The sequence below is a fragment of the Carcharodon carcharias genome, chromosome 7 (genome assembly GCF_017639515.1).
Source record: "Carcharodon carcharias isolate sCarCar2 chromosome 7, sCarCar2.pri, whole genome shotgun sequence".
In the NCBI taxonomy this organism is placed as follows: domain Eukaryota; kingdom Metazoa; phylum Chordata; class Chondrichthyes; order Lamniformes; family Lamnidae; genus Carcharodon; species Carcharodon carcharias.
Window position 1 is genome coordinate 109,284,504 of NC_054473.1, and position 25,432 is coordinate 109,309,935.

At 43.7% G+C, this 25,432-nt stretch overlaps 1 protein-coding gene across 3 annotated transcripts in view; it reads right to left on the bottom strand.

Moving 5' to 3' along the window:
- The window catches only part of aars1 (alanyl-tRNA synthetase 1), a 68,641-nt gene that overhangs the window by 29,547 nt on the left and 13,662 nt on the right, over window positions 1-25,432 (bottom strand). For all 3 annotated transcript variants that reach the window (XM_041191403.1, XM_041191405.1, XM_041191404.1), the window contains 7 exons: window positions 24,804-24,995; window positions 20,068-20,212; window positions 19,239-19,384; window positions 13,168-13,276; window positions 6,583-6,733; window positions 5,762-5,886; window positions 1,205-1,349 (listed from right to left, as the gene is read on the bottom strand). In XM_041191403.1, the coding sequence (XP_041047337.1) occupies window positions 1,205-1,349; window positions 5,762-5,886; window positions 6,583-6,733; window positions 13,168-13,276; window positions 19,239-19,384; window positions 20,068-20,212; window positions 24,804-24,995 (1,013 nt within the window). The remainder of the gene's footprint in view (window positions 1-1,204; window positions 1,350-5,761; window positions 5,887-6,582; window positions 6,734-13,167; window positions 13,277-19,238; window positions 19,385-20,067; window positions 20,213-24,803; window positions 24,996-25,432) is intronic.

The window sequence follows — 25,432 nt, forward strand, 5'->3', positions numbered from 1 at the left end:
CTCCATTCCACTACTTTGTGATGCCTTCTAAACAGGGCCGGTTTTGTTCTTTGGGCCTATGCTCACCAGTAATTAGATTTCAGTCTGTCTAATTCGTGCACGGTCTTCACAGCCAGTTCCAAATCCCTGCAAGCCAGCCAAACCCCAGGACATTTTGTTGCAACATCAAAGTCGAACATTCTTTGCGGTTGGATTGAACCATTGGCAGATCTCAAAGGTACAATGCAAAACTAAACTTTGAAGACATTTCACTCATGATTCAGTAAATCCAACCAGCTAATCCACAGATCAGAAAAGGTCCAAATATTGGTCCCTGATGTATGTAATGTGAACTGGGCTCAGACTTGATGGGGAGCAGTGCAGTAGAAAAATTATTGGTCTCAGAATCCTCATGGGGAGGAAAAATCAGCATCCTCAGAATGCATAAAAACAAGAAAAATATAAAAACAAAAAAACTGCAGATGCTGGAAATCCAAAACAAAAACAGAATTACCTGGAAAAACTCAGCAGGTCTGGCAGCATCGGCGGAGAAGAAAAGAGTTGACGTTTCGAGTCCTCATGACCCTTCAATAGAACTTGAGTTCGAGTCCAAGAAAGAGTTGAAATATAAGCTGGTTTAAGGTGTGTGGGGGGGGGGCGGATAGAGAGAGAGAGAAGTGGAGGGGGGGGTGTGGTTGTAGGGACAAACAAGCAGTGATAGAAGCAGATCATTGATGATCTGCTTCTATCACTGCTTGTTTGTCCCTACAACCACACCGCCCCTCCACTTCTCTCTCTCTCTCTCTCTCTCTCCCCCCGCCCCCCCCACACACCTTAAACCAGCTTATATTTCAACTCTTTCTTGGACTCGAACTCAAGTTCTGTCGAAGGGTCATGAGGACTCGAAACGTCAACTCTTTTCTTCTCCGCCGATGCTGCCAGACCTGATGAGTTTTTCCAGGTAATCCTCAGAATGCACTCCAGTGGCTCCTGCTCCTTCGTGCACATTCATGGAGCTGCGCTTGCATTTTATATCTCCCACAGCCAAATGGTTTATTGGCATTAGTGAAGTTTTAGAGGCCTCCTGTCACAAATGGAACTGCACCTTGGTAAGAAGCTGTCACTGGGGGGAGAAAATTGGCAAAGAATGTCAAAACCAATCCCGTTCAAGCCATTTCTCCATGAAAACCTGCCTTTTAAGTCACAGCCATAATACTGAACTTACCATAGTTTCCATTGTCATCTGACTTGTAGTTGTATTTTGGGGAGTCATCAGTGGCCTCAAAACCCTTGGCACGCAGATCATCGATTGCATTGACATCCAGCATTATGTGGTCGTCATCACCCATGCCCTTACCCTGAGACTTCAGCTGCAATTTAAACCAAAATATTATTATTTATGCAGACAAGCTTGATCCTACAAGCTAAAAAGTGCAGTTCTGAACTTCTATTTTTTTTTATATAAGTACTCAAAACACTTCTGGCTGACTGGTTGGTTAGCTCAATGATACCTTGGATCATCGTTTTATTGGAAACTGGATAAACAACATTAGGTACAAATCTTCCCATAGGCTGGTCACTTCCTTGAAGACATTAAGGAGGCTGGATAGTCAAGACCTTGCCCTTCTGCATTCATGCAGACTGGGTTATGGTTGTACAGAAAATTAACCTTACTTCTGATTACTGATCCCATTATTTTACACCAAATAGATCTGTAGTTGCCCATGTTGGTTTCATCACCCTCACCAAATTAGCCTCTTTTCAATCTACTGATTTCTCCCCAGGGCAGGATTTTATGTCCCACAGGCAGGCCCACGCCCAACCCGATCGGGTGTAAAATAGTGCACGATGACATCAGGCGAGCTTCCCGACGGCATTGCGCATGATGCAATATTTCGGTTGGCGGGTGCACGTAAAAAGTCAGCAGCGTACCCGCCGACAATTAAAAGGCCTATTAAGGTCCTTATTCAACTAATTAAAACCTACTTTTCGCTGCCCATCCACCTTAACAGTTGATGGGCGGGCGAATTGGCTAAGTGGCCTTTTGTTTTTTTTAAGCAAATCTCATCCATGGGCGGGATCAGGTTTCCACAATTAAATAAAAAAATATATAAATTTTTGGGCAGAATTTTTATTCTTTTATTATTGAGTGAGTCCCATGTCGCGACATTTTTTCTGATTTTAAAACTCTCTTTTTGATTTTAAAATTGTTCAGCTCCCTGCCTTCAGAGAGCTTTCACTGCGTGCTCCCCTGGGCATGCAGACTTCTGCGCTCGCACTCCTCCTGCCCCCAACCCAGTAGCGCTGAGGTTCTCAGCGGTGTTTCATGCTGGCTGGCCGTTAATTGACCAGCCAGTGTGAAATCATGGTCGGGGGCCGATCGCAGGCGGTGGACCGTTTCCCAGCTGCTCCCGGGCCCACCCACCCAACGACCCAAAAATCCTGTCCGTCGTGTTTAGTGATTCCCTTAGCACAGTAATCAGAGCATTGTAAATCTTCTCCCTTTCAGCATTCTGGGGTCAGAACAGGCTCTTTAATTGTTAAATTTAGCTTTGAGTCTATTCATTGGTCCTGGATTTCCATCTCATTTACATTAAACTCACTGATTTTATTTTGGATATCTCTGTTTCGAGAGTAAATGTTGCTCATTTTTCTTTGTGAAAAGTAGGAGGAAGGAATCATGCAGATAATTTTACATCCAACCTCAAGTTTTGACTCCAATGTTTATGGTTTTCACCTCTTCCTGTCTGGAATTGTGAACATTTTTGACATGATGCAAAAGCTTTTCAACTTGCACTCATCAGGACAAACACAAGAATGCCAAATTTCAAACCATACAACAATTTATACTGCAGGAGAAAAGGGTGCTGATTGGTTGGTAAGTTGACTCTGATTGGCCAAGGCATTCTTGACTTTATCCTGATGAGTACAAGATGAAAGCTTCAGCAACATGTCTGCCATTTCAGCAATATTTAAGTTCCGTAATATCAAGGTCCACTGGCGTCTGGCGTATTTGGCAGTGTGAGCAGACAATATGGTGAGAAGGCCAAAAATCAGTTTCATGACGTCATGAAATCAGTTTGCAATTGTTCACTCTGCCCATCAATGGTGGGCTGCGTTTCTTGTCATCAGACGTCAGGAATACATCTGCATATCATTATAAATCTCGCTCACCAGAATCATCCCCCCATGCTGGATCATGAGAGCACGCCAAGTGTTTCACAACTGTACATAAGCAACGCACGCCTGGTGAGCTCAGGACTTTGAGGTTTGTTTGCCTACCTTTCTTCGGGCAGAACTCGCAGTCATCAGTGCCAGGCTTCGCAGACAGCACCACATCACTTTTATGGAGACTCACGGGCAGGTCTCCACCTCCCAAATCAGCCATAGATTGGTGGCTTCTCAATGGCTGCAGGGCTAGGGCTTGCTTGGGGAAGGGAGAGAAGTGGCCTCAGGCAAGGTAAGAGTCTGCAGGACGAGGGCTGTACTGCAGAAGAAGGGTATCCCAGATGTTGTGTGGGGGCACATGTTGATCTGTGCAAGTGGCCTCAAGTGAGGGCTGAGGAGACAGTCTTCAGAGGAAATGAGGCCTGATGGAGATGTGCGGGTGTGTGTGAAGATTGAATGATGATGTCCCTTCAGCTGGCAGTGAGTCAGATGCCAGTGAACGTGTAATGGGTATCAGGGCAGGGCTGCCCTCTCTCCCGTCCTGTTTGTGTGTTGCATAGAATCTTTTGCTGAGGCCATCAGGAAGGATCCGGGCATAGGACATAGGACGATCTCAGGCAGTGGAGACACTCAGGTCAAAGCTTCCCTGTACAAGGATGATGTCGCCGTCTTCTGCTCAGATCCACTGTCGGTGTGCAGACTGATCCACATCTGCTACCAGTTCAAACTGGCCTCGGGAGCCAAGGTAAATCATGGGAAGAGTGAGGCCATGTTCTTTGGGAACTGGGCTGACCGATCCTTTGTCCTCTTCACCGTCAGGGCTGACGGTCTGAAGGTGTTGGGGATATGGTTCAGAGGGACCAGGGCATGCATTAGAAACTGGAAGGAGCGAGTGTCAATGGTGCAAAGAAGACTGGGCACGTGGGAGCGACGATCCCTCTCCACTGCAGGTAAGAACCTGGTCATCAGGTGTGAGGCACTCTCGCTGTTGCGGTATGTGGCCCATTCCACACTCCTGCACAATGGCGATCACCCGAGCCATCTTTCGCTTCATCTGGAGGTCGAAAATGGATCATGTCTGCAGGGACGCAATGTACAAGCCTCTAGATAAGGGGGAGAAAAAACGTGCCCAACATCACCCTCATCCTGATGGCCACCTTTGCGTGTGGCTGCATCAAGCTGTACATAGACCCTCGGTACGCAAACACCAAGTGTCACTATGTGCTGAGTTTCTACCTGTGCCTGGTGTTGCGAGGGATGGATCTGGCCACACTGCCGTGGAACGCTCCAAGTAGTTGGTCCATGCCGTACTACCTGTCCCTTGTGGAAAAATTTATGCAGAGAAACACCTTTGACCACAAGTCCATCAGACAGTCATTGGCACGTAACGTCTTGGAGGCCCTGCAGAAAAAGGAGATGGTGCATTCTGTAGGATGGTTCCCCAAGCAGACTATCAAAGTCATTTGGCAGAATGCCTCAGCGCCAGAACTTTTCAACAAGCACCAAGATGTAGCTTGGCTGATGGTGAAAAAGGCCCTCCCCGTCAGATCCTTCCAGGAGTCTCACCCTCTCTGCAAGTTGCCCTAGAGGTGGCTGTGGTGGGGACGAGACCGTTGTTCACCTCCTTGTGGATTGTGCCTTTGCAAAAAAGGTCTGGAGAGAAATGCCGTGGTTTCTGTCAAGTTTCATCCCGAGCAGTTCTGTGACACAGGACTCTGTGCTCTACGGGCTATTCCCAGGGACACACACCGAGACAAACATCAACTGCAGCTGGAGGATCATCAACTCAGTGAAAGGCGCTCTTTGGTCTGCCCAAAACTTGTTGGTCTTCCAGTGCAGAGTTGTCCCCGACCGAGTGTTGCAGACTGGCACATTCCAAGGTCCAGGACTACGTGCTGAGGGATGCACTAAAGCTTGGGGCAGCCGCCACAATGGCGCAATGGGGAAAGGTCACTGTCTAAGACCTTTCTGCCATAGTGCACCGAGGGGCTGGGAATTGTAAAGACCCCTCAGGCTGTATGGCTCACAATGAATGTATGCATTGAATACTAATTGCATTATAATTGTATTGAAGCACCTCAGAGTGCAACATGATGTATGTTGATAACTCCAATACCATTGCACTGATTGTCTATAATGACCATATTGAAATGACTGTAATATTCATTGATTGTATTGAAGCACCTCATAATCCATGTGTAAAAGTTGAATTTGATTGCACTTTTTGTGATGGCGATTTAGAAATGTTTTGTAATGTTCTTCCAGATATTTTATGAATAAAGTATTTTTTCAAAAAAAATAGGCAGCTTTGGAGGTAAACCACAGGATCAAAAAGAGGGATTTGACTGCTTGCAATGCACTTTTGCGACATTGCAGGGAAATATAATGCATTTGTGCTTGTGTGCTTGCTTGCAAGAGAGTGGGGAAATAATAGGATATAACAGGGGTGTTCCCATGGTATTGTCTATAGATACAGCCTTCTGCAAAATAATATTTTCGGTTTCTAAACAGCACAGAAGCTTTCCAGCACATTTAGGGCATAATCAAAGCCATGCAATTAAGTAACTCATTGCCACCTAACATCCCACATCTGTGAAACAAAACACCAACTCACCTGAGCAGCTTTTTTCTCATTCTCAAAGCCCTCCAGGTCCACATAGAGTCCCTTCTCTTCAGCAATCAGTCCAGTCAAATCCACAGGGAAACCATAGGTATCATAAAGCAGCCAAGCAGTATCACCTAGAAAAAGCAGTCACATCATTGTATTACATCACCTCCTGCAAAGGAAGCATCCACATTTTAATTTTGTTTTCATTTACTGTAAAGTGGATTGGCAATAGATTCTTTCCCCTATTTCTCTCTTGAAAGTAATGAGTATGCTTGGATATGCCTTCAGCCAACATCAATAGACAAGCACTTTCCATCAAAGGTCACGAGAGAGAGAGAGAGAGAGAGAGAGAGGGGGAGCACGAAAGCCAGAATGGTTTATGTAAGTAATCCCAGAGCTTTGGACCTAAGCAGCTTGCGGACCCATCCACTGATGGTGAAGTGATTAAAATCAGGGATGCACAAAAGCCAGGACTGGAGTAATGCAGAAATCCCAGAGGGCTGTTTTGCTGCAGGAGGTGACAGAGATAAGGAGGAGCAAGTCCATGGAGAGATTTGTAAACAAGGATGTGAATCATCCTGCCCATGTAAGTTTTTTCTCCTTATTTACTTCATCAAAACTCTTCCCAACCTGTCCACGCTCAGATGGGTGAGTCATCATAGGAAGCTCACTGCTCCAACTTTAGTCAGTGTCTTTCGAAGTAATTAAAAATAAACAAAAACAGAGGGAACCCCACCCTCACAGTAATAGATAAACCAAGGTACTCAACTCAGAGATCAAGCCATAAATCAGTTCTTGGACAATGTTTCTTTAATTCTTTTACAAACCTGGGATCCTTTTATTATCCCCCAAACTTTGGATCTTCCTCTCCAAAATACGCCGCCCTCTGTTCAGTGTTTTCAGGAACTGCTCCTCCTCATCATTGATAATATCCTTCACCATATCTGGGTCTTTCTTTAGCTCTGGGAATGCATCCCCCTAAAAAGCAAACAACAAGCTATCATATGATGTCATTTCAATTTGACTGTCCAGAATTCCTTTACTTTGTTTTGATTGACTAGGCAATCTCTCATGGAGGTTTCCAATGGTGACTTTAATAATGGGTTGCTATACAAAGGCAGGAGACTGATACAATGCAAAGTGTAATTATTTTTAATAAAGATTCAGGTCAGAGTTTAATTGACCGTTGATCAAGGAACTTTACCACTGTCCAACCATCTCTGAAAGTGCAATGTCACTGGGCTAATAATCCAAAGGCCCAGGCTAATGCTGTAGCAACTGGGTTCAAATCCCACTATGGCAGCTGGTGAGATGTAAATTCAATGGATAAATCTGGAATATAAAGCTAATCTCAGCAATGGCGACCATGACAACTATCGTTGATTGTCATAACAACCCACCTGGTTCAGTAATGTCCTTTAGGGAAGGAAATCTGCCATCCTTACCTGGTCTGGCTTAACTGATTCCAGACCCACAGCAATGCAGTTGACTCTTAACTGCCCTCTGAAATGGCCTAGCAATTCACTCAGTTCAAGGGCAATTAGGGATGGGCAACAAATGCTGGTCTTGGCTGCATTGCCCACATTCCGTGAAAGAGTAAAGAAAATTATTTTTACTTGACAGTTCCAGGATGCAGCTCAGAAGCAGTCAGCATTTTAAGACTTTTGTGGGTTTAACAATATTCAACACCAGGAGCTTGACAATTAATATTTTCTCTTCCTCTCTGGAAGCTACCAATTCTCGCTAAGGATTTACTGCACAGGAACCCGCAGCCCATCAACAGCCTCATCTCAGTGGCTGATCGTCATGTGAGGGTCTGGGCATCAAACATCAGCCAGGTTACTGGATTCTGAGGTCATCACAGCCAAACATCAGTTTTCAACTAAACAGCTCCTGACCTTTTCAATTATCCTTTCATCTATGTCACGCTGATTGCACTATGACACATACTAGTTGGAGCTTGCAGCAGGACATAAGGTCTAATAACTTTCAGAACTAATTGCCCAGACTCTCACGATGGTTGCCAGTTGGGCAAGATATATACACAATTGTACCTCAGTTATGAGTACAGGAGACAAGAATGCCAAACTCCAGGGAAAAAAAACCCTCTCTATTATGTACTTATTCCCTTCCCCGATACAAACATACAAATGAGGAATAGGAGGCCATTCAGCCCCTTGGGCCTACTCCGCGAGTCAATAAGATCACCTGATTATAGCCCCGACTCCACATTCCGCCTACCATCGATAACCTTCCTTGTTATTTAAGAATCTATCTACCTCTGCCTTAAAAATATTCAATGGCACTGCCTCTACCACTCTCTGGGGAAGAGTTAAAAGAGTTACAACCCTCAGGAAAAATTTTTTCTCATCTCCATCTTAAGAGTGAGACCTCTTATTTTTAAATTATGTCCCCTAGCTTTAGTCTCTCCCACAAGGTGAAACATCTTTTCAGCATCCACCCTGTCAAGTCTCCGCAGTGTCTTATATATTTTTCAATAAGATCACCTCTCATACCTGAAACTCTGAAGGGTACAGGCCCAGCCTGTCCAACCTTCCCTAATAAGATAACGTTCCACCCCCATCCCAGGTATCAGTCATGTGAACCTTCTCTGAACTGCTTCGAACACATTTATATCCTTTCTTATATGAGGAGATCAAAACTGTACACAAGATTCCAGATGTGGTCTCACCAACAGTAGTAAAACATCCCTCCTTTTATATTCCATTCCTCTTGCAATAAACAGCATTCCATTTGCCTTCCTAATCACTTGCTGTATTTGCATACTAACTTCTGGTGATACATGTACCAGGACACCCAGTTTCCTTTTAAGCTCAGAGTTCTGCAATCTCTCTCTATTTAAGTAATATGCTACTTTTCTATTCTTCCTGCCACAGTAAACAAGTTCATAGTTTTCCACATTATACTCCATCTGCCAAATTTTTGCCCAATCATTTAACCTAAATATGTCCCTTTGCAGGTTCCTTTTGTCCTCTTCACAACTTACTTTCCTACCTTTGTGTCATCAGCAACTTTAGCAACCATACCTTCACCTTCAGTCCCTTCATCCAAGTCATTTATATAAATATGGGGAGACAGTGGTGTAGTGGTAATGTCACTAGACTAGAGACCTAGAGACCCAGGCAAATTCTCTGATACTCTGGGGACACTGGCTCAGATCCTACCAAGGCAGCTGGTGGCATTCAAATTCAATAAATAGATCTGGAATTAGTCTTAGTAATGGTGACCATGAAACAATCATCAATTGTTGTAAAAAACCCATCTGGTTCACTAATACCCTTTGGGGAAGGAAATCTGCCACCTCTACCTGCTACGGCCTACATGTGACTCCAGACCCACAACAATGTGGGTGACTCTTAACTGCCCTCTGAAATGGCCACAGGCAATTAGGGATGGACAACAAATGTTGGCCTTGAAATCCCATGAAAGAATTTTTTAACAAGCAAACGGTTGTAGTTGTGGCCCCGGCACTGATCCTTGTGGCACTCCACTTGTCACATCTTGCCAACCCATTTATGTTTATTTGCTAATTTGCTACCCCTACACCATGAGCTCTTATTTTGAGTGGTATATTTGATGTGGCACTTTGTCAAATGCCTCTGGAAATCTAAGTACAGCACATCCACAGGTTCCCCCTTATCCACACTGCTTGTTACTTCTCAAAGAATTCCAATAAATTAGTCAAACATGATTTCCCTTTCACAAAACTATGTTGATGCTGCCTGATTGCACTGAGATTTTCTAAGTGCCCTGCTTTAATCTACTTAGGGAAATTGCTTTGATCTGTTACTATGACAGATGTTAAGCTAACTGGCCTGTAGATTCCTGCTGTCTCACATTTTCTACCTTCCAATCTGATGGGTCCTTTCCAGAATTTAGGTAATTTTGGAAAATTAAAATCAATGCATCTTAGTAGCCACTTTTTTTAAGACTCTAAGATAAAGTCCATCAGGACATGGAGACTTGTCAGCTTTTATTTCTAATAATTTTCTTAATACCCTTTCCCTAGTGATTGTTGATTCATAATTATTTCTGGAATGTTACCTGTATCGTCTACAGTGAAGAAAAATATCAGTTCAATTCATCAACAGTTTCCTTATTTTCCATTATTAATTCCCCATACTTCCTTTCTAGAGGACCAATGCTTACTTTACTTACTCTTTTCCATTTTGGATACCTGCAGAAATTCTTTACCATCTGTTTTTATATTTTTAGCTAGCTTTCTCTCTACTCTAATTCAGGATGCTGCTGTCAGGCCAAAAAGATGTTCTGCCTATCACACAAATGAGCAACGTGGTAAATGAACTTCAATGCTGGTGCGATGCCAGGTATACAGGCCGTACGTCTCAAGGATTGGTGCATCGTATCAAACAGCACATCCTTTGGCTCTTCGCAACAGGCAAAGTACTGACTGTACCCGACCAGCCTGACCTCGCAAAGCTCAAAACATAGGCCAGGATCCGGGCCTAAGTCCTGTGGCGGGATGGGAAGTCATGGGGCCTTGTGGGTAAACCCACTGAAATGTGCCATGTCCAGCTTATTAATTATGCAACTGGGGGTTTCCCAGCAAATCGCGCAGTGGGGCAGGCAGGCAGGTAGGAAGTTGCACACCCCACCATCATACCCGGGCGCCTTATTTAAAAGACACCCAGACATTTCAGGACTCTGCAGCAGTGATATATCCTCCAGGAAGCAGAGGCACTGGCCCCACACTGGAGACTATTGCAGGCTGTGGAGGACAGGAGTGATGTCCTCTTTCCTAGGCATGGGAGAAGGAGGAGGAGGAGGCGGCCCATCCATCTCACCACACCTGCCTGGAAGGAGGTCGCCAGGGTGGTCAATGCCACATCTTGTACGGAGGAGAGCCGTGTTGCAGCGTAGGGTGTGAATGAATGACTTAATCCACGTCCGCAGGGTAAGTGAACCCTTCACTCCCCATACTCACCTCACTGAATGGGCCCTGGCAAGTGGGTGTCAATGGCAGGGCCACCATCTGTGCTGCCCATGCATAAAAGCCCTTCGCAAGGTGCCAGGGTACAGACTCATAGCCCCACCGCAGTCCATGTGGTTTGCTGGTAAGGAGGCAGCAGCGAATTGCTTACCCAGCCACACTGAAGGCATTGTGGGGGTGGGGTAGGGGAGTTGGGTTGGCATAGAGGACAACTTGCAGATGCTGCTAATACCATGCCTGTTACCCTTGTCCTTCTGGTTGCTAGAGCTCGCAGATTCAGAGAGTTCTGCCGAAGTACCCTTGGAAACGAGCAGCAGTGCATCTTTCATATAGCACACATAGTTGCCAATGGGTTGGTGGTGGAGGGACTCAATGTTGAAGGTACTGGATGGGGTGCCAATCAAGCAGCCTGCATTGCATATTGATTTTATTCATTTACGAGATGTGGGCATTGCTGCAAGGCCAGCATTTATTGCCCATCCCTAATTGCCCTTAAGAAGGTGGTGGCGAACTGCCTTCTTGAACTACTGCTGTCCATGTGATGTAGGTACACCCACAGTCCTGTTAGGGAGGGAGCTCCAGGATTTTGACCCAGCAACAGTGAAGGAACGGTGATACATTTCCAAGTCAGGGTGGCAAGGGGGTCTTCCAGGTGGTGGTCCCATATATCTACTGCCCTTGACTTTCCAGATGGTAGCGGTCATGGGCTTGGAAGGCGCTGTTTAAGGACCTTGGTGAGTTTCTGCATCTTCTAGATGGTACACACTGCTGCCACTGTTCGCCGGTGGTGGAGGGAGTGGATATTGGTGGATGGGGCGCCTATCAAGTGGGTTGCTTTGTCCTGCATGGTGTCAAACTTCTCGAGTGTTATTGAAGCTGCATTCATCCAGGCAAGTGGAGAGTATTCCATCACACTCCTGACTTATGCCTTGTAGATGGTGGAAAGGCTTTGGAGGAGTTAGGAGGTGAGTTACTCACCACAGGATTCCAAGCCTCTGACCTGCTCTTGTCGCCATAGTATTTAAATGGCTAATCCAGTTCAGTTTCTGGTCAATGGTAACCCGTAGGATGTTGATGGTTGTAGATTCAGCAATGGTAATGCCATTGAACGTCAAGGGGCGATCAATGGCATTACCATCACTGAATCCCCCATCAACAACATCCTGGGGGTTACCATTGATCAGAAACTGAACTGGGCTAGCCATATAAATATTGTGGCTACAAGGGTATGTCAGAGATAAGGTTGCCAGCTTCCTCAGTGCTTCTGGAGCTACACCTATTGAGGCAAGTATTCCTTCAAACCTCCCAACTCGTACCTTGCACATGGTCACAGGCTTTGGGGATTCACGAGGTCACTCATTCGACAAAATTAGCAGCATGTGACCTGCACCAGCATCAGAAGTGTTCACAAACCATCTTCTATCTTTACGCAGGAGCAGACAGTGCACAACAGGCACCAGAGGGAGAAGACAGGAGGGAGGCATGCCGCAAATCCACCCCCAACAGCCGGCTGCTGAGCTGGCAGGGGAGGATTGTCACCATGTGCTGATGGCAAAGTTGGCCTCCCTGAGCCATCCAGTGAGGAAGCATGCTTAACCTCTACAATTTGAAACCCGAAGGTGAGGCTCTGTGCAATGTAGGAGGCAACCCAGCAGTTACTCATTCTCTCCTCCTTCCATTACAGGTGCCAGCAGGAAGAGGGTGAGGCCAGACTGTGCACCTGAACTCAGCCTCAGCCCACAGCAAACCTGTGAAAATTACAGCTGGTAGTTTTTTGTGAGCTATCCTAATGAGTGCAAGTCAAAAAGCTTTGCTGGCATGTCTCTTTTTTTCAGCAATACTCAAGTTCTGTGCTACCAAATCACTACTTATTAATCTTCACTTTTTTGCTGTTCTTTATATTTTGTCCAATCTTCTGATCTGCTGCTCACTTTTGTGGAATTATACGTTTTTTTCTCCCCTGACTGAGATGACAAATGACAGTTGGGGGTGTTGGAAACTGTCCACAGTTATTTAACATCAGTGTTTAGAATTGGCTTTAAGAAGCTGCATTGGAGTGGTCTAGGGTGACATACCCTTACCTACCTTGCAGTATTAAGGCTGTGCCTGGCATACCTTGCTGAGGAGTAGGGCCAAGAGATGCTCATCAATCCAAAGATGATAAAAAGAAAACCTACAAACATTGAAAACCTGAAGCATATCAGAAAATGCAGGGTTCCTTAAAGAGAAAAGGTTGACATTTCAGATGTAGTCCCTTTGTCAGGTGAGTTTGACCAGGGGATCTACATTCAAAACGTTTACCTGCCTTTTCTCTTTTAGGTGACATCAAGATCTGCTGTAATCCTCCAGCATTTTCTGCTTTCTTTCCTGTGGAGAAACCTTTTGTAAGAATTGTTCGGTCCCCAGCAAATTCCAATGACCAAGGCTGTAATATACATACCAAAGATTCCACGACCACATCAACCAGAGATGCAAAGAAACCCTTTGATGCGTTCAGCTTCTCATGGGAGTATCGCACTGCTCTTCGTAAAATCCTTCTCAAAACATACCTGCAGCGAAAAACATCTTTAATATCATTGGTCTGTTACATAAGCTGTATAGAAGGATACAACCCAGTCAATTAACTGTTCCAACTTCTATAATGAATACAGAAGAGAAAGGTGATGTTTCAGCTGGGACTTTGAGTTTCTATTCTCCTTCCCCCTTATGCCACCCCTTTGATACCACACATTATAACAATGCTATGATAACTCTCAATCTGGAATGGGTCACAAAGATGGCACCTGGATTGCTGTTTTTGAGGGGTTAAAGGGGAAAAAAAACCATGTGATTTTATACAGAGGCAGAAAATGAACCAATTCTGCTAAGACGGAAGTTAACTGGTGCTGCTTTCATCACGAGTGTCCCTTCATATTAGGGCGCCTGGATTAAGAATGGATCAAGCCAAGCTAGCTGGTACAGGGTATCAGCTATGTGTTTCTGCAAGACTACAGTGCCTCTCCATGGGTGTTGCAGATGTTGTGTAATGGGATAAGATCCTGGCACCCTTCAACTGCAAATTACTTTCAGTTGTACTCCTCCGTGTTGTTCACACTCCTACTAAGGATGCTCTTCAATTCCATTTTTATTTTGTTTTATTCAGAGGTTTTCTCTTCTTTGTCCTGAAGATTCTGCTATATGAAACTTGTAGTTGGGCTATGCTTCACATGGTGCCAGCAACTGCCCCTTGTACCACCCCCTGTACCAAGCAGCCACGCCATGTGAATGCAGCATGCTATTTGTCCAGAAGGAATTATAGTCAAGTGTAAGCATGTTCTCTTCAGGCAACTGCTGGGAGGGAGGGGGTGGGAGAGAGAGAGATTAGGAGCAGGAACACTAGTTTCTGGTTTCCCCTCCTCAAATCTGCTAAAACTACCAACCTATGACCACCACAATTGTGAGCAGCTAAGCACAAAACACTCGCAAAATCATTCAGGTCATTGAGAACTGTAACCTGGTTCTTAGTATTTTTGAGCGAAAGAATTTGGTGTTGGTCTGGTTAAAGAGAAATGTCCTAAAGAAGTGATTGCCCGTACCAAGATGAAGTCCCATTGCTCCATCGCGCCCCTGCATCGCAGCTCGGTCAAGCAACGTTTAGATTTTAAAATTCTCATCCTTGTTTTCAAGTCCCTCCATGGCCTCACCCTCCCTATCTCTGCAATCTCCTCCAACCCCACAACCCTCTAAAACATCTGAGCTCCTCTAAATTTGGCCTCTTGAACATAGTCATAGAGTTATACAGCACAGAAACAGGCCCTTTGGGTCTGTGCCGGCCATCAAGCACCTATGTATTCTAATCCCATTTTCCAGCACTTGGCCCTTAGCCCTCTATGCTACGGCATTTCAAGTGCTCATCTAAATACTTCTTAAAAGTTGAGGGTTCCTGCCTCTACCACCCCCTCAGGCAGTGTTCCAGATTCCAACTTCCCTCAGGTGAAAAAAGTTTTCCGCAAATCCCTTTAAACCTCCTGCCTCTCCTCTGCACCCTCTCCAGTGCTTCACATGAGCATTATCAAACAAAATTTGATACTGAGCCACATAAGGAGATATTAAGAAGGATAACCTAAAGCTTGGTCAAAGAGGTAGGTTGTAAGGGATGCCTCAAAAGGAGAGAGGGAGAAAGACAGAGGTTTAGGGAGGAAATTCCAGAGTTTTGGGCCCAGGCAACTGAAGACACAGCCACCAATGGTGATCAGAGATTTGCGAAGTCAGAACTAGAGGAATGCAGATATCTCAGGGGATTGTAGAGCTGGTGGAGATTAGAGAGATTGAGAGGGGTGAGGCCAAGGACAAACTTGGAAACAAGAATGAAAATCTTAAAACTCAGGCAATGCCAGACGAAGAACCAATGTAGGTCAATGAGCACAGGGGTGATGAAGAAGACAGAATACAGACAGCAGCATTTTGGATGAACTCAAGTTTTTACAGGGTGGAAACTGGAAGGCTGACCAGCAGTGTGTCAAAATAGTCAAGTCTAGAAGCAAAAAAGGCACAGATATCAGCAGGTGAGCTGAGGCGGGGACGGAGTATTTAGCCACTTTTAGGGTATATTTTAAAAAGATTTAACACCTGCCTTTAACAGGCAATTAATGGAAATTCGTTTCCACAAAGTTCAGAGAGTGAATGATCTGTAAAACTAATTCTAATTAAAAGAAAGAACATGCAGTTGAGTAACATTTTTTGAGACTTCAGGACATCGCAAAGAGCTTTACAGCGAATGAAGTACTTTTGAAATGTGGTTACTGTTGTAATGCAGGAAACACAGCAGCTAAGTGGCAGACAGCAGGGTGTTACAAACTGCACTGTGATAATGACCAGATAATCTGCTTTAGTGATGCTGATTGAGATAGGTAAATATTGGCCAGGACACAGGGGAACTCTCCTGATCATCTTTGAAATAGTGTCATGGGATCTTTCACACCTACCTGAGTATTTCCAAACTGATATTAAGCATTACTAATAACTTAACGAAGCTGATACGGTATGATGAGATTATACACGTGGAATGTCTTGGGAGGCCCAGGAGGATAGGATAAATCATTTTGGATTCACAGCCTTTCTGCTGCAACTCTGACTCTTGACAGCACTGAAAACCTCATCTTGCATATTGTCTCCCTGGTTTTAAATGCTCCACCATTGGTGGCAGCACCTTCAGTTGCTCAGACCTAAGTTCTGGAATACTCTCCACCTGTCTACCTCGCTTTCCTCCTTTAAGACACTCCTCAAAGTCTTCCTCTTTGGCCAAGCTCCTGGTCATCTGACTAGTATCTCCTTGTGTGTCTTGGTATCAGATTTTATTACCTCTGCTACTGAAGGTGGGCGGAGGTACTGTTTTCATCCCTATCTCTTAAACTGTTTGTAAACAATAAATCTCAAACACTCAAAGAAGGATTTCAACGAAACCTGGCACACAAATAGTAAACAAAGAATTGATAAATTTTTGGCGAAGATGCAGATCTGGATCCAGTTCCTGGAATCTTTTTTAAAGGATCCACTAACATTGAGAGATAGGGCAAATTGACTTTAAAAAAAAAGAATGCTGTGGATTGTTTTATTTAGAATGTTGTGGACTGTTTTTGAATGTAGTGGATTGTCTCAGCTCCTGTGGTGGAACTTGTTATAACTGTCAAAACGTGAGCAGAGTTTTCAGAGCAAGTTGTTGGATGTGTATTGCCTGAAGCCTCTTTTGTGAGCTGGAAGCTCGTAATAAAGAGATTTCTTTTTCAGCTTTATAGTTACAGAGCATCAACCAGACAGGAGAAAGTCTCAAGGAAGAGCTGCATCACTGTAATAATGTTAAGTGAACACATCATGGTGGAGTACACGGTCTACTAAATGCCCTCTTCACATGTTTTATAATGCGCCTGTGAAATACCTTGGGACGTTTTATTACATTAAAGGTGCTATATAAATATGTATTGTTTAATCGAATTCTATGGCATGTTCTAACACCCAATTCCTAATACCTTTTTTTCACCCCTTCAATCCAACATTTCTGCATTACCCTATATAATTCCACAATTTTAATGACCTTGATCCTCATCAGAAACTTTAGTTTTAATAAGCTCTCTTTCCTTTGGCTGGTACAACACCCCAGTTCTGTAATTCATCAATAGTTCATCCTACCAAATGAAACTTCCAATTGTAAATCTACACCTTAACATACTAATCTCCTGCTGAAAAGAATGATGTAATCCCTCTGCAGACTTACTGGCAACTAACTTAAGCTCCAAAATATATGCACTGGGATGTCTTTTAATTAGGTTTATTGCCTAAACTGACCAATGCTTTCAGGTCAGCCTTAATTCAACAGTTCAATAGTCATTGCAACAAAATTAACATATACTTCCTCACTTTACGCAGGGATGAGTGTGGTTGAAGACAAAAAGGTCTGAATTTTTATGACAAGGCATCATGTACACACTGTAGCGCAAAGTGGAAAAGACACTGCAACCTAAAGGGACGGAAAATTATAGCATTTTTTATGATCTGTAATGAAATGCAAATGCTTCTAGGCCACTTCATCAAATTCATGTCCTATTGGTGGGGTAAAAAAAAGTCATTACATCCCTGAAGGAGATACCTTGTCAGGTAAGCAAGATAATGGTGCATGTTTAAGCCTTAGGCCAGAGCTTTCTATCGTGACGTTGTAAACATTATAATTTATATTGTAAATATTAACTTGCACTTACAAATCATTGAAATAACAAAATGAAAAATCACAGAATCCATCAAATCATCCAAAAGTACATCTTATCTGTATTGTGAGTAAAGCTATTTTTATTATAAGAGAGCATTTTCATCTTTACATTTGCTGGTGGTTAAAGGATTTCTGTTCAAATTGCTCAAAAATGTTTTCTCAATATATGGTTGCTCAGGGCGACAAATTATTTCACAAACATCATCAGGTAAAAAGAGAAATCAGCAAAATCAGGGAAAATATTTGTATCTGACCACATTCCATGAAGAGTAACTGGGCGGTCTGCTCTAAATACACATAGCAACCATTTAATGACTACTGCAGTTGCTAGTGATTTAATTAATGGTTTGGTTTGTCAGTCCAAAAGTAAGTTTATAGCAGTGAACGGGTGAAGAAAAAGAGGAGCCAGCAGTTGGTAACCATTACCAGCTCAGCCGCTTTAGCTGCGAAACAGCTCGAAATGTGAACAGCAGTGAGCTCCAGGCTGGCGCGAGGCCGAGTGGCAGCTCCCTCGGGACTGCTCCCGGCCTAGTTACTGGCAGAGATTTTCAGGACTTTCTGAGACTCTCCCCTCCCAGCTTTGGCTGCATTGCAAAGTGGTAATGGCCATGGGGAGGCAGAGGTCAAAAAGAAAATTAAAAGGACAGAATTCCATGATCTAAAAGTCAGAACTCTGCCAAAAGGCAGAAATTTCTCATGACTGCTTTACAGACAAAAGCTAAAGATTACCTTACTACAATATCGAGAGAAATCAATAGCACTATAAACATCAGACTTCAAGACTGTCTGACTAACCCTTTCCTTACACAGGATTGGAGTTTAATAACGTAACACACCAAATGTCTATTGTTTGCCATCACGGCATGCCAGGGAAGGGTCCGACCCATACTTGTATATAATCCCCATATCATCTATGGACACCCAAGGCAGTACTGAGGAAGTATAACACTGCACAATATGCAGTCCTGTCACAGGATCCCATCTGCCATCAGGTGGATCTAAAAGATCCCACGGTGCTATTCAAATAAGAGCATGGGATTTTTCCTTGTGTCCTGCCCAACATCTCTTTCCATGTCTGATTCTAATTTTGTTACACCTATGAGATCCTTAACTACAAACTCATTCAAAGAGAGAGAAACATACACTGTTTCCAACTACTTCCAACAGTAGAACATCGTCTATTGTAAGACAGGAACAGGAACAGTCCATTCAACAAGATCATGGCTAATCCATATCTTAACTCCATCCACCTGCCTTGGCTCCAAATCCTTCTATACCCTTGTTGGGCAAAAGTCTATTGATATCACTAAAAACAGAGCATCAAAGCATTTATTGTATTGCTGCTTGTGGAACCTTGCTGTGAACAAATTAATTGCCAAGTTTCTGCTACTACAATATTGACTGCACTTCAAAAGTACATCATTGGCTGTGAAGTATTTTGTGAGCCTCAGAGTTCATGGAAGGCGCTATATAAATGCAAGCTTTTTTTCTCTTTTATGACACAGGTGGGACCTAACAGCAGCCTCCTGTCCACTCATCTTTTTGAATACCTGCACAATAGTGGGACATTGCATGTGACTGATACACCAATTAGGAGTTTTAGTTAGACTGTTCTGCTTTAACTGGCAAGGTTGATATTGTTGCGGGAGCCAAGACAGAAACCAAGAGATGCATGCTAGTGAGTAAACAGCTTACCTCCATTGGTTGGGAATGGTGCAAAGGCAGAAGTGGATACATATCACTGCATGATTTACTAAGGTTTTTCAACTTACCCTCTACCAGTGTTGTCTGGTCTGCCTCCATCAGACAAAGCAATTGTTATGGTCCTTGCATGATCTGCCAGCACTCTGTACGCCATGTCTATTCCATCAATATCTTCAGCTCCCACCTTCCCAGTATACGGCCTGATACCAGTCCCCTAGAGTATAAGTAAATTAACAATTAACAAGCCGCTTTCTAACAGAGCATCACAGAGTGGAAACAACAGTTAAGTGTCATAGGACATTTTTTTGCTTACAGTAGGTGGTTACATAAATCCAAGTTGTTGTTCCTCATCAACTAGTACCTGGCAAGTGGTGTTGCTGTTTGGGGGACTGTCCTCATCTCCTTTCTTTCTGACATCAGAGGATAATGTTCAAATAACCGACTCCATAAGGAAGCCTTGAAACTAGGACTGGTGTTGAAAGGCAGTTCATGCTTTAAATACAACACTGTGAAAAGCCAGGGTAAGGTACGAGGTTTCTCATTCCAATCTAACTGTGATGTCTGCAAACTCAGACTTGTTGAGAAATCTTTAGTTTCACATGGGAACACTGCAACCACCAGTTGAGGAGGAGTTCATTATCAACACCCACGTGTTGGTAATGCAATAATCAGAAGTCTAATATAGTCACATTAATCTCAAATAGTTTTAAGTTTAAAAAAAAAGCTGAACTTGTTGTATTATTCTATGATTCTAATTTTGTTGCATCTATGAAATTCTTAACTACAAAACTCATTCGAACAAAGAAAGAGAGAAACATACACAGATGCAGATAAACAGGGTAAAGGGCACCATAACTTGAAAATGCATTAGATAAATTGACTATTTTAATAATTTACTTTTTGAATGGCCTCGAAGTAAGGTTGAAACAGGTCAGTGTCATAGTTCGACATCTTTTGCTGCAGGATCGACACCAGCCGTTCCAAACCCATTCCAGTATCGATGCTCTTCTTAGCCAGCAGTTTCAGACTGCCGTCAGCTTCTCTAGAGGTGGAAGCAAAGAAACAATTAGGTTTGTCAATGACAAAGATAGGTGGCATTGTAAGCAGTGTAGATGGAAATGTAACATTACAAAAAGATATTGATGGGTTCAGTGAATGGGCAAAACTGTGGCAAATGGATTTCAATGTAGCTAAACGTGAGGTCATCTACCTTGCTCCCAAAAAGTATAGAACAGGGTACTTTCTAAATGGCGAAAAGCTAGAAACAGTGAAGGTCCAAACAGACTTGGGAGTCCAGATGCAAAGATCATTAAAATGTCATGAACAGAAAGTAATCAAAAAAGGCTAATAGAATGCTGGCCTTTTTATATTTAGAGGAACAAAATACAAGGGGGCAGAAGTCATATTTCAGCTGTACAAAGCCCTGGTTAGACCACACATGGAGTGGAGGGAGTACAATGTAGATTTACCAGAATGTAAATTGATACTCGGAGTCCAAGGGCTAAGGAGTGATTATACAAACTATGTTTTGTATTCCCTGGAACTTAGAAATGACTTAGTCAAAGTTTTTAAGATATTGAGAATAGACAAGGTAGGGATAAACTATTTCCACTGGTTGGTAAGTCGAGGATTAGGGGCCATAGTTTAAAAATTAGAGCCAGACCTTTCAGGAGTGAAATTAGGAAACATGTGGTAGGAGTTTGGAACTTTTCTTCTTTTACAAATGGCAATTGATGCTAGATCAATTGTTTAAAGTTCAAACTGAGATTGATAGATTTTTGTTAACTAAAGGTATTAAGGGATATGGGGTAAAGGCAAGTTTATGGAATTAGACTGCACATTTGCCATGATATCATTTGAATGGCAGAACAGGCTTGAGGGGGTAAATGGCCTACTCCTACGTTTGATACTGAAGTATCTCATACCACAGAAACACACAGTGCAGAAGAGGTCCTTCGGCCCATCAAGTCTGCACCGAAACATGAGAAACACCTGACCTATCTAATCCCATTTACCAGCACTTGGCCCATAGCCTTGAATGTTATGACGTGCCAAGTGCTCATCCAGGTACTTTTTAAAGGATGTGAGGCAACCCACCTCCACCACCCTCCCTGGCAGCGCATTCCAGACCATCACTACCCTCTGGGTAAAAAGGTTTCTCCTCACATCCCCCCTAAACCTCCTGCCCCTCACCTTGAACTTATGTCCCCTTGAGACGGACCCTTCAACTAAGGGGAACAGCTGCTCCCTATCCACCCTGTCCATGCCCCTCATAATCTTGTGCACCTCGATCAGGCCGCCCCTCAGTCTTTTCTGCTCCAACGAAAACAACCCAAGTCTATCCAATCTCTCTTCATAACTTAAATGTTTCATCCTAGGCAACATCCTGGTGAATCTCCTCTGCACCACTTCCAGTGCAATCACATCCTTCCTATAATGTGGCAACCAGAACTGCACACAGTACTCCGGCTGTGGCCTCACCAAGGTTCTATACAACTCCAACATGACCTCCCTACTTCCGTAATCTATGCCTCGATTGGTAAAGGAAAGTGTCCCATATGCCTTTTTTACCACCTAACATGCCCCTCCACCTTCAGAGATCAATGGACACACACGCCAAAGTCCTTTTGTTCCTCAGAACTTCCTAGTGTCAAGCCGTTCATTGAATACTCCCTTGTCAAATTACTCCTTCCAAAGTGTACCACCTCACACTTTTCAGAGTTAAATTACATCTGCCACTTACCTGCCCATTTGACCATCCCGTCTATATCTTCCTGTAGCCCAAGACACAACCTCACTGTTAACCACCCGGCCAATCTTTGTGTCATCTGCTTTGTGTCATCCAACATATCTGTGCAGTGAAAGCCACTGAGGAGCAGTAAGTATACTGCTATGAAATTTTATGTCAGTTCAGTAAGTAGCACGGTTAGAGGAATCTAGGACAGCACTGGATGTTGAGCTCTGTCATTTTTAACACAACATTCAATTCCTAAGCAAAAACAAAAGTACCTGGAAAAACTCATCAGGTCTGACAGCATCTACGGAGAGGAATACAGTTAACGTTTCGAGTCCAAATGACTCTTCATCAGAACTAAGGAAAAATAGAAAAGAGGTAAAATATAAACTGGTTTAAGGGGGGGTGGTGGGACAGGTGGAGCTGGATAGAGGGCCTGTGATAGGTGGGGATCGCCAAAAGATGTCATAGACAAAAGGACAAAGATGTTGATGGTGGTGATATTAGCTAAGAAATGTGCTAATGGTGACATAGCCCTAGTGGGGGAAGGGATCGAAATAGGCTAAAAGATAGAGATAAAACAATGGATGGAAATAATTTAAAAATAACGGAAATAGGTGGGAAAAGAAAAATATATATAAATTATTGGAAAAAGGGGGATCGGAAAGGGGTGGGGATGGAAGAGAGAGTTCATGATCTAAAGTTGTTGAACTCAATATTCAGTCCAGAAGGCTGTAAAGTACCTAATCGGAAGATGAAGTGCTGTTCCTCCAGTTTGGGTTGAGCTTAACTGAAACACTGCAGCAGGCCAAGGACGGACATTTGGGCACGAGAGTAGGGTGATGTGTTGAAATGGCAAGTGACAGGGAGGTTTGAGTCATGCTTGCAGACAGACCAAAGGTGCTCTGCAAAGCGGTCACCCAGTCTGCGTTGGTCTCTCCAATGTAGAGGAAACCGCATTGGGAGCAGCGAATGCAGTAGACTAAATTGAGGGAAGTGCAAGTGAAATGTTGCTTCACTTGAAAGGAGTGTTTGGGCCTTTGGACAGTGAGGAGAGGGGAAGTAAAGGGGCAGGTGTTGCACCTTCTGCGGTTGCATGGGAAGGTGCGGTAGGAGGGGGTTGATGCGTAGGGGATGATGGAGGAGTGGACCATACATGTCCCAGAGGGGACGGATCCCTATACCTCAACCCCCTCCTACGGCACCTGCCCATGCAACCGCAGAAGGTGCAACACCTGCCCCTTTACTTCCCCCCTCCTCACTGCCCAAGGGCCTAAACACTCCTTTCAACTGAAGCAGCATTTCACTTGCACTTCCCTCAATTTAGTCTACTACATTCGCTGCTCCCAATGCGGTTTCCTCTACATTGGAGAGACCAACGCAGACTGGGTGACTGCTTTGCGGAATACCTTCGGCCTGTCCGCAAGCATGACCCAGACCTCCCTGTCGCTTGCCATTTCAACATACCACCCTGCTCTCATGCCCACATGTCCATCCTTAGCCTGCTGCAATGTTCCAGTGAAGCTCAACCCAAACTGGAGGAACAGCACTTCATCTTCCAATTAGGTACTTTACAGCCTTCTGGACTGAATATTGAGTTCAAAAACTTTAGATCGTGAACTCTCTCCTCCATCCCCACCCCCTTTCCGATCCCCCTTTTTGCAATAATTTATACATATTTTTCTTTTCCCACCTATTTCCATTATTTTTAAATGTATTTCCATCCATTGTTTTATCTCTACTTTTTAGCCTATTTCGATCCCTTCCCCCCACCCCACCCCCACTAGGGCTATCTGCACCTTGTTCGTCCTGCTTTCTACCCTTAATGTCACCATTAGTACATTTCTTAGCTAATATCACCACCGTCAACACCTCTTTGTCCTTTTGTCTATGACATCTTTTGGCGATCCCCACCTATCACTGGCCCTCTATCCAGCTCTACCTGTCCCACCACCCCCCCTTAAACCAGTTTATATTTTACCTCTTTTCTATTTTTCCTTAGTTCTGATGAAGAGTCATTCGGACTCGAAACGTTAACTGTATTCCTCTCCGCAGATGCTGTCAGACCTGATGAGTTTTTCCAGGTATTTCTGTTTTGATTTTCCAGCATCTGCAGTTTTTTGCTTTTATTCAATTCCTAAAGATGTTTCAATAATTGTGATATTTCTCACAGGTGAGTCAATGAGCTGGTGTACATTCAGCTACAACATAACATGTGTACCTATTGTGGCTTAGTTGGTGGCATACTCACCTGAGTCACTAGATTGTGGTTTCAAGTCCCAGTCCAGGACTTGAACACAAAAATCAAGGCTGACAGTCTAGTGCAGTAAAGCATTTTTTGAGATGCTGTCTTTTGGATGAGACGTTTCACAAAGGCCCCATCTGCCCTCTCAGGTGGGCATAAAAGTTCCTATGGCACTATTTTGAAGAAGAGAGCAGGGGAAGTTTCCCCAATGTCCTGGCCAATATTTATCCCTCAATCAACATCACAAAAACAGATCACTGTGGAAGCTCGTGATACTGCATTTCCTACAACAGTGACCCCGCTTCAACTGTACCTCACTGACTGTAAAGTGTTTTGGGACATCCTGTGGTCGAGAAAGGCTATATAAGTGCTATAAAAGTTTTTTTAAAGTTTATTGCATGAAACACAGTGGTCAAATTTATCATCTGTCACTGTAAGGGAGTAAAAGGGACACAGTAGGGTGTGAGGTGAGGTACAACTACCAGAAAGCAAGTAAATAAATACAAGCATATCAGGGCCCAGCTCAGAAGCAAAATGAATCACTTCAAGTAAAGTGGCAACATTGACATATCTTGCTCTATCTTAATAATGTTGAGCCAAGTCCGGGCAGAGCAGGAAAGTTTGATGAAGCACTGAATGACAGGATGTGGTTACCTGTTGAACTGAATGAACACAAGGTTCCAGACTTCCAGAACATTAGGATCGTCCATGTTGACCAGGTGAGCAGCGTCACGACCTCCGATGCGATCGTAATGCATCTCACTGCAGGGGCCACAAGGACCAGTGTCACCCATCTCCCAGAAATTATCCTTCATGTTTCCTGGCAGAATTCTTTCCTCAGCCATTCTGAACAGAAAGATACAATCAACTACATTTAATACATCAGCAAACAACCCAGGCCAATTTTGAATTATACTTCACTGTTTTCTGTAGTGCAGTGCCAGAAGTGATTTGCTCTAATTAAGTCTTTTACTACTGCAAAGCTATTTTCTTTCTTATATTCTGCTCCTAAATACTTGACAAATGGTAGGAGTCCTTAAGCGATCCCAGAGTAGGATCTTCTGGTCCACATTGCTATCAAAGTCAATCCCAAATCTACATTGAGTTAGCCAATCTCAGCTAGGGCAGTAGCATGTAAGCACAGACATTTCAAGCTCACTCCTCTAATATTTTAGCATAAAGCTCATTCTTCTAATACATGCAGCTGGGGAGCTGTACAGGTCACCCTCCCGACAAAGGATCGGCAACTCCTTTTACATTCCCTTATTATTGGCTCAGCTAGG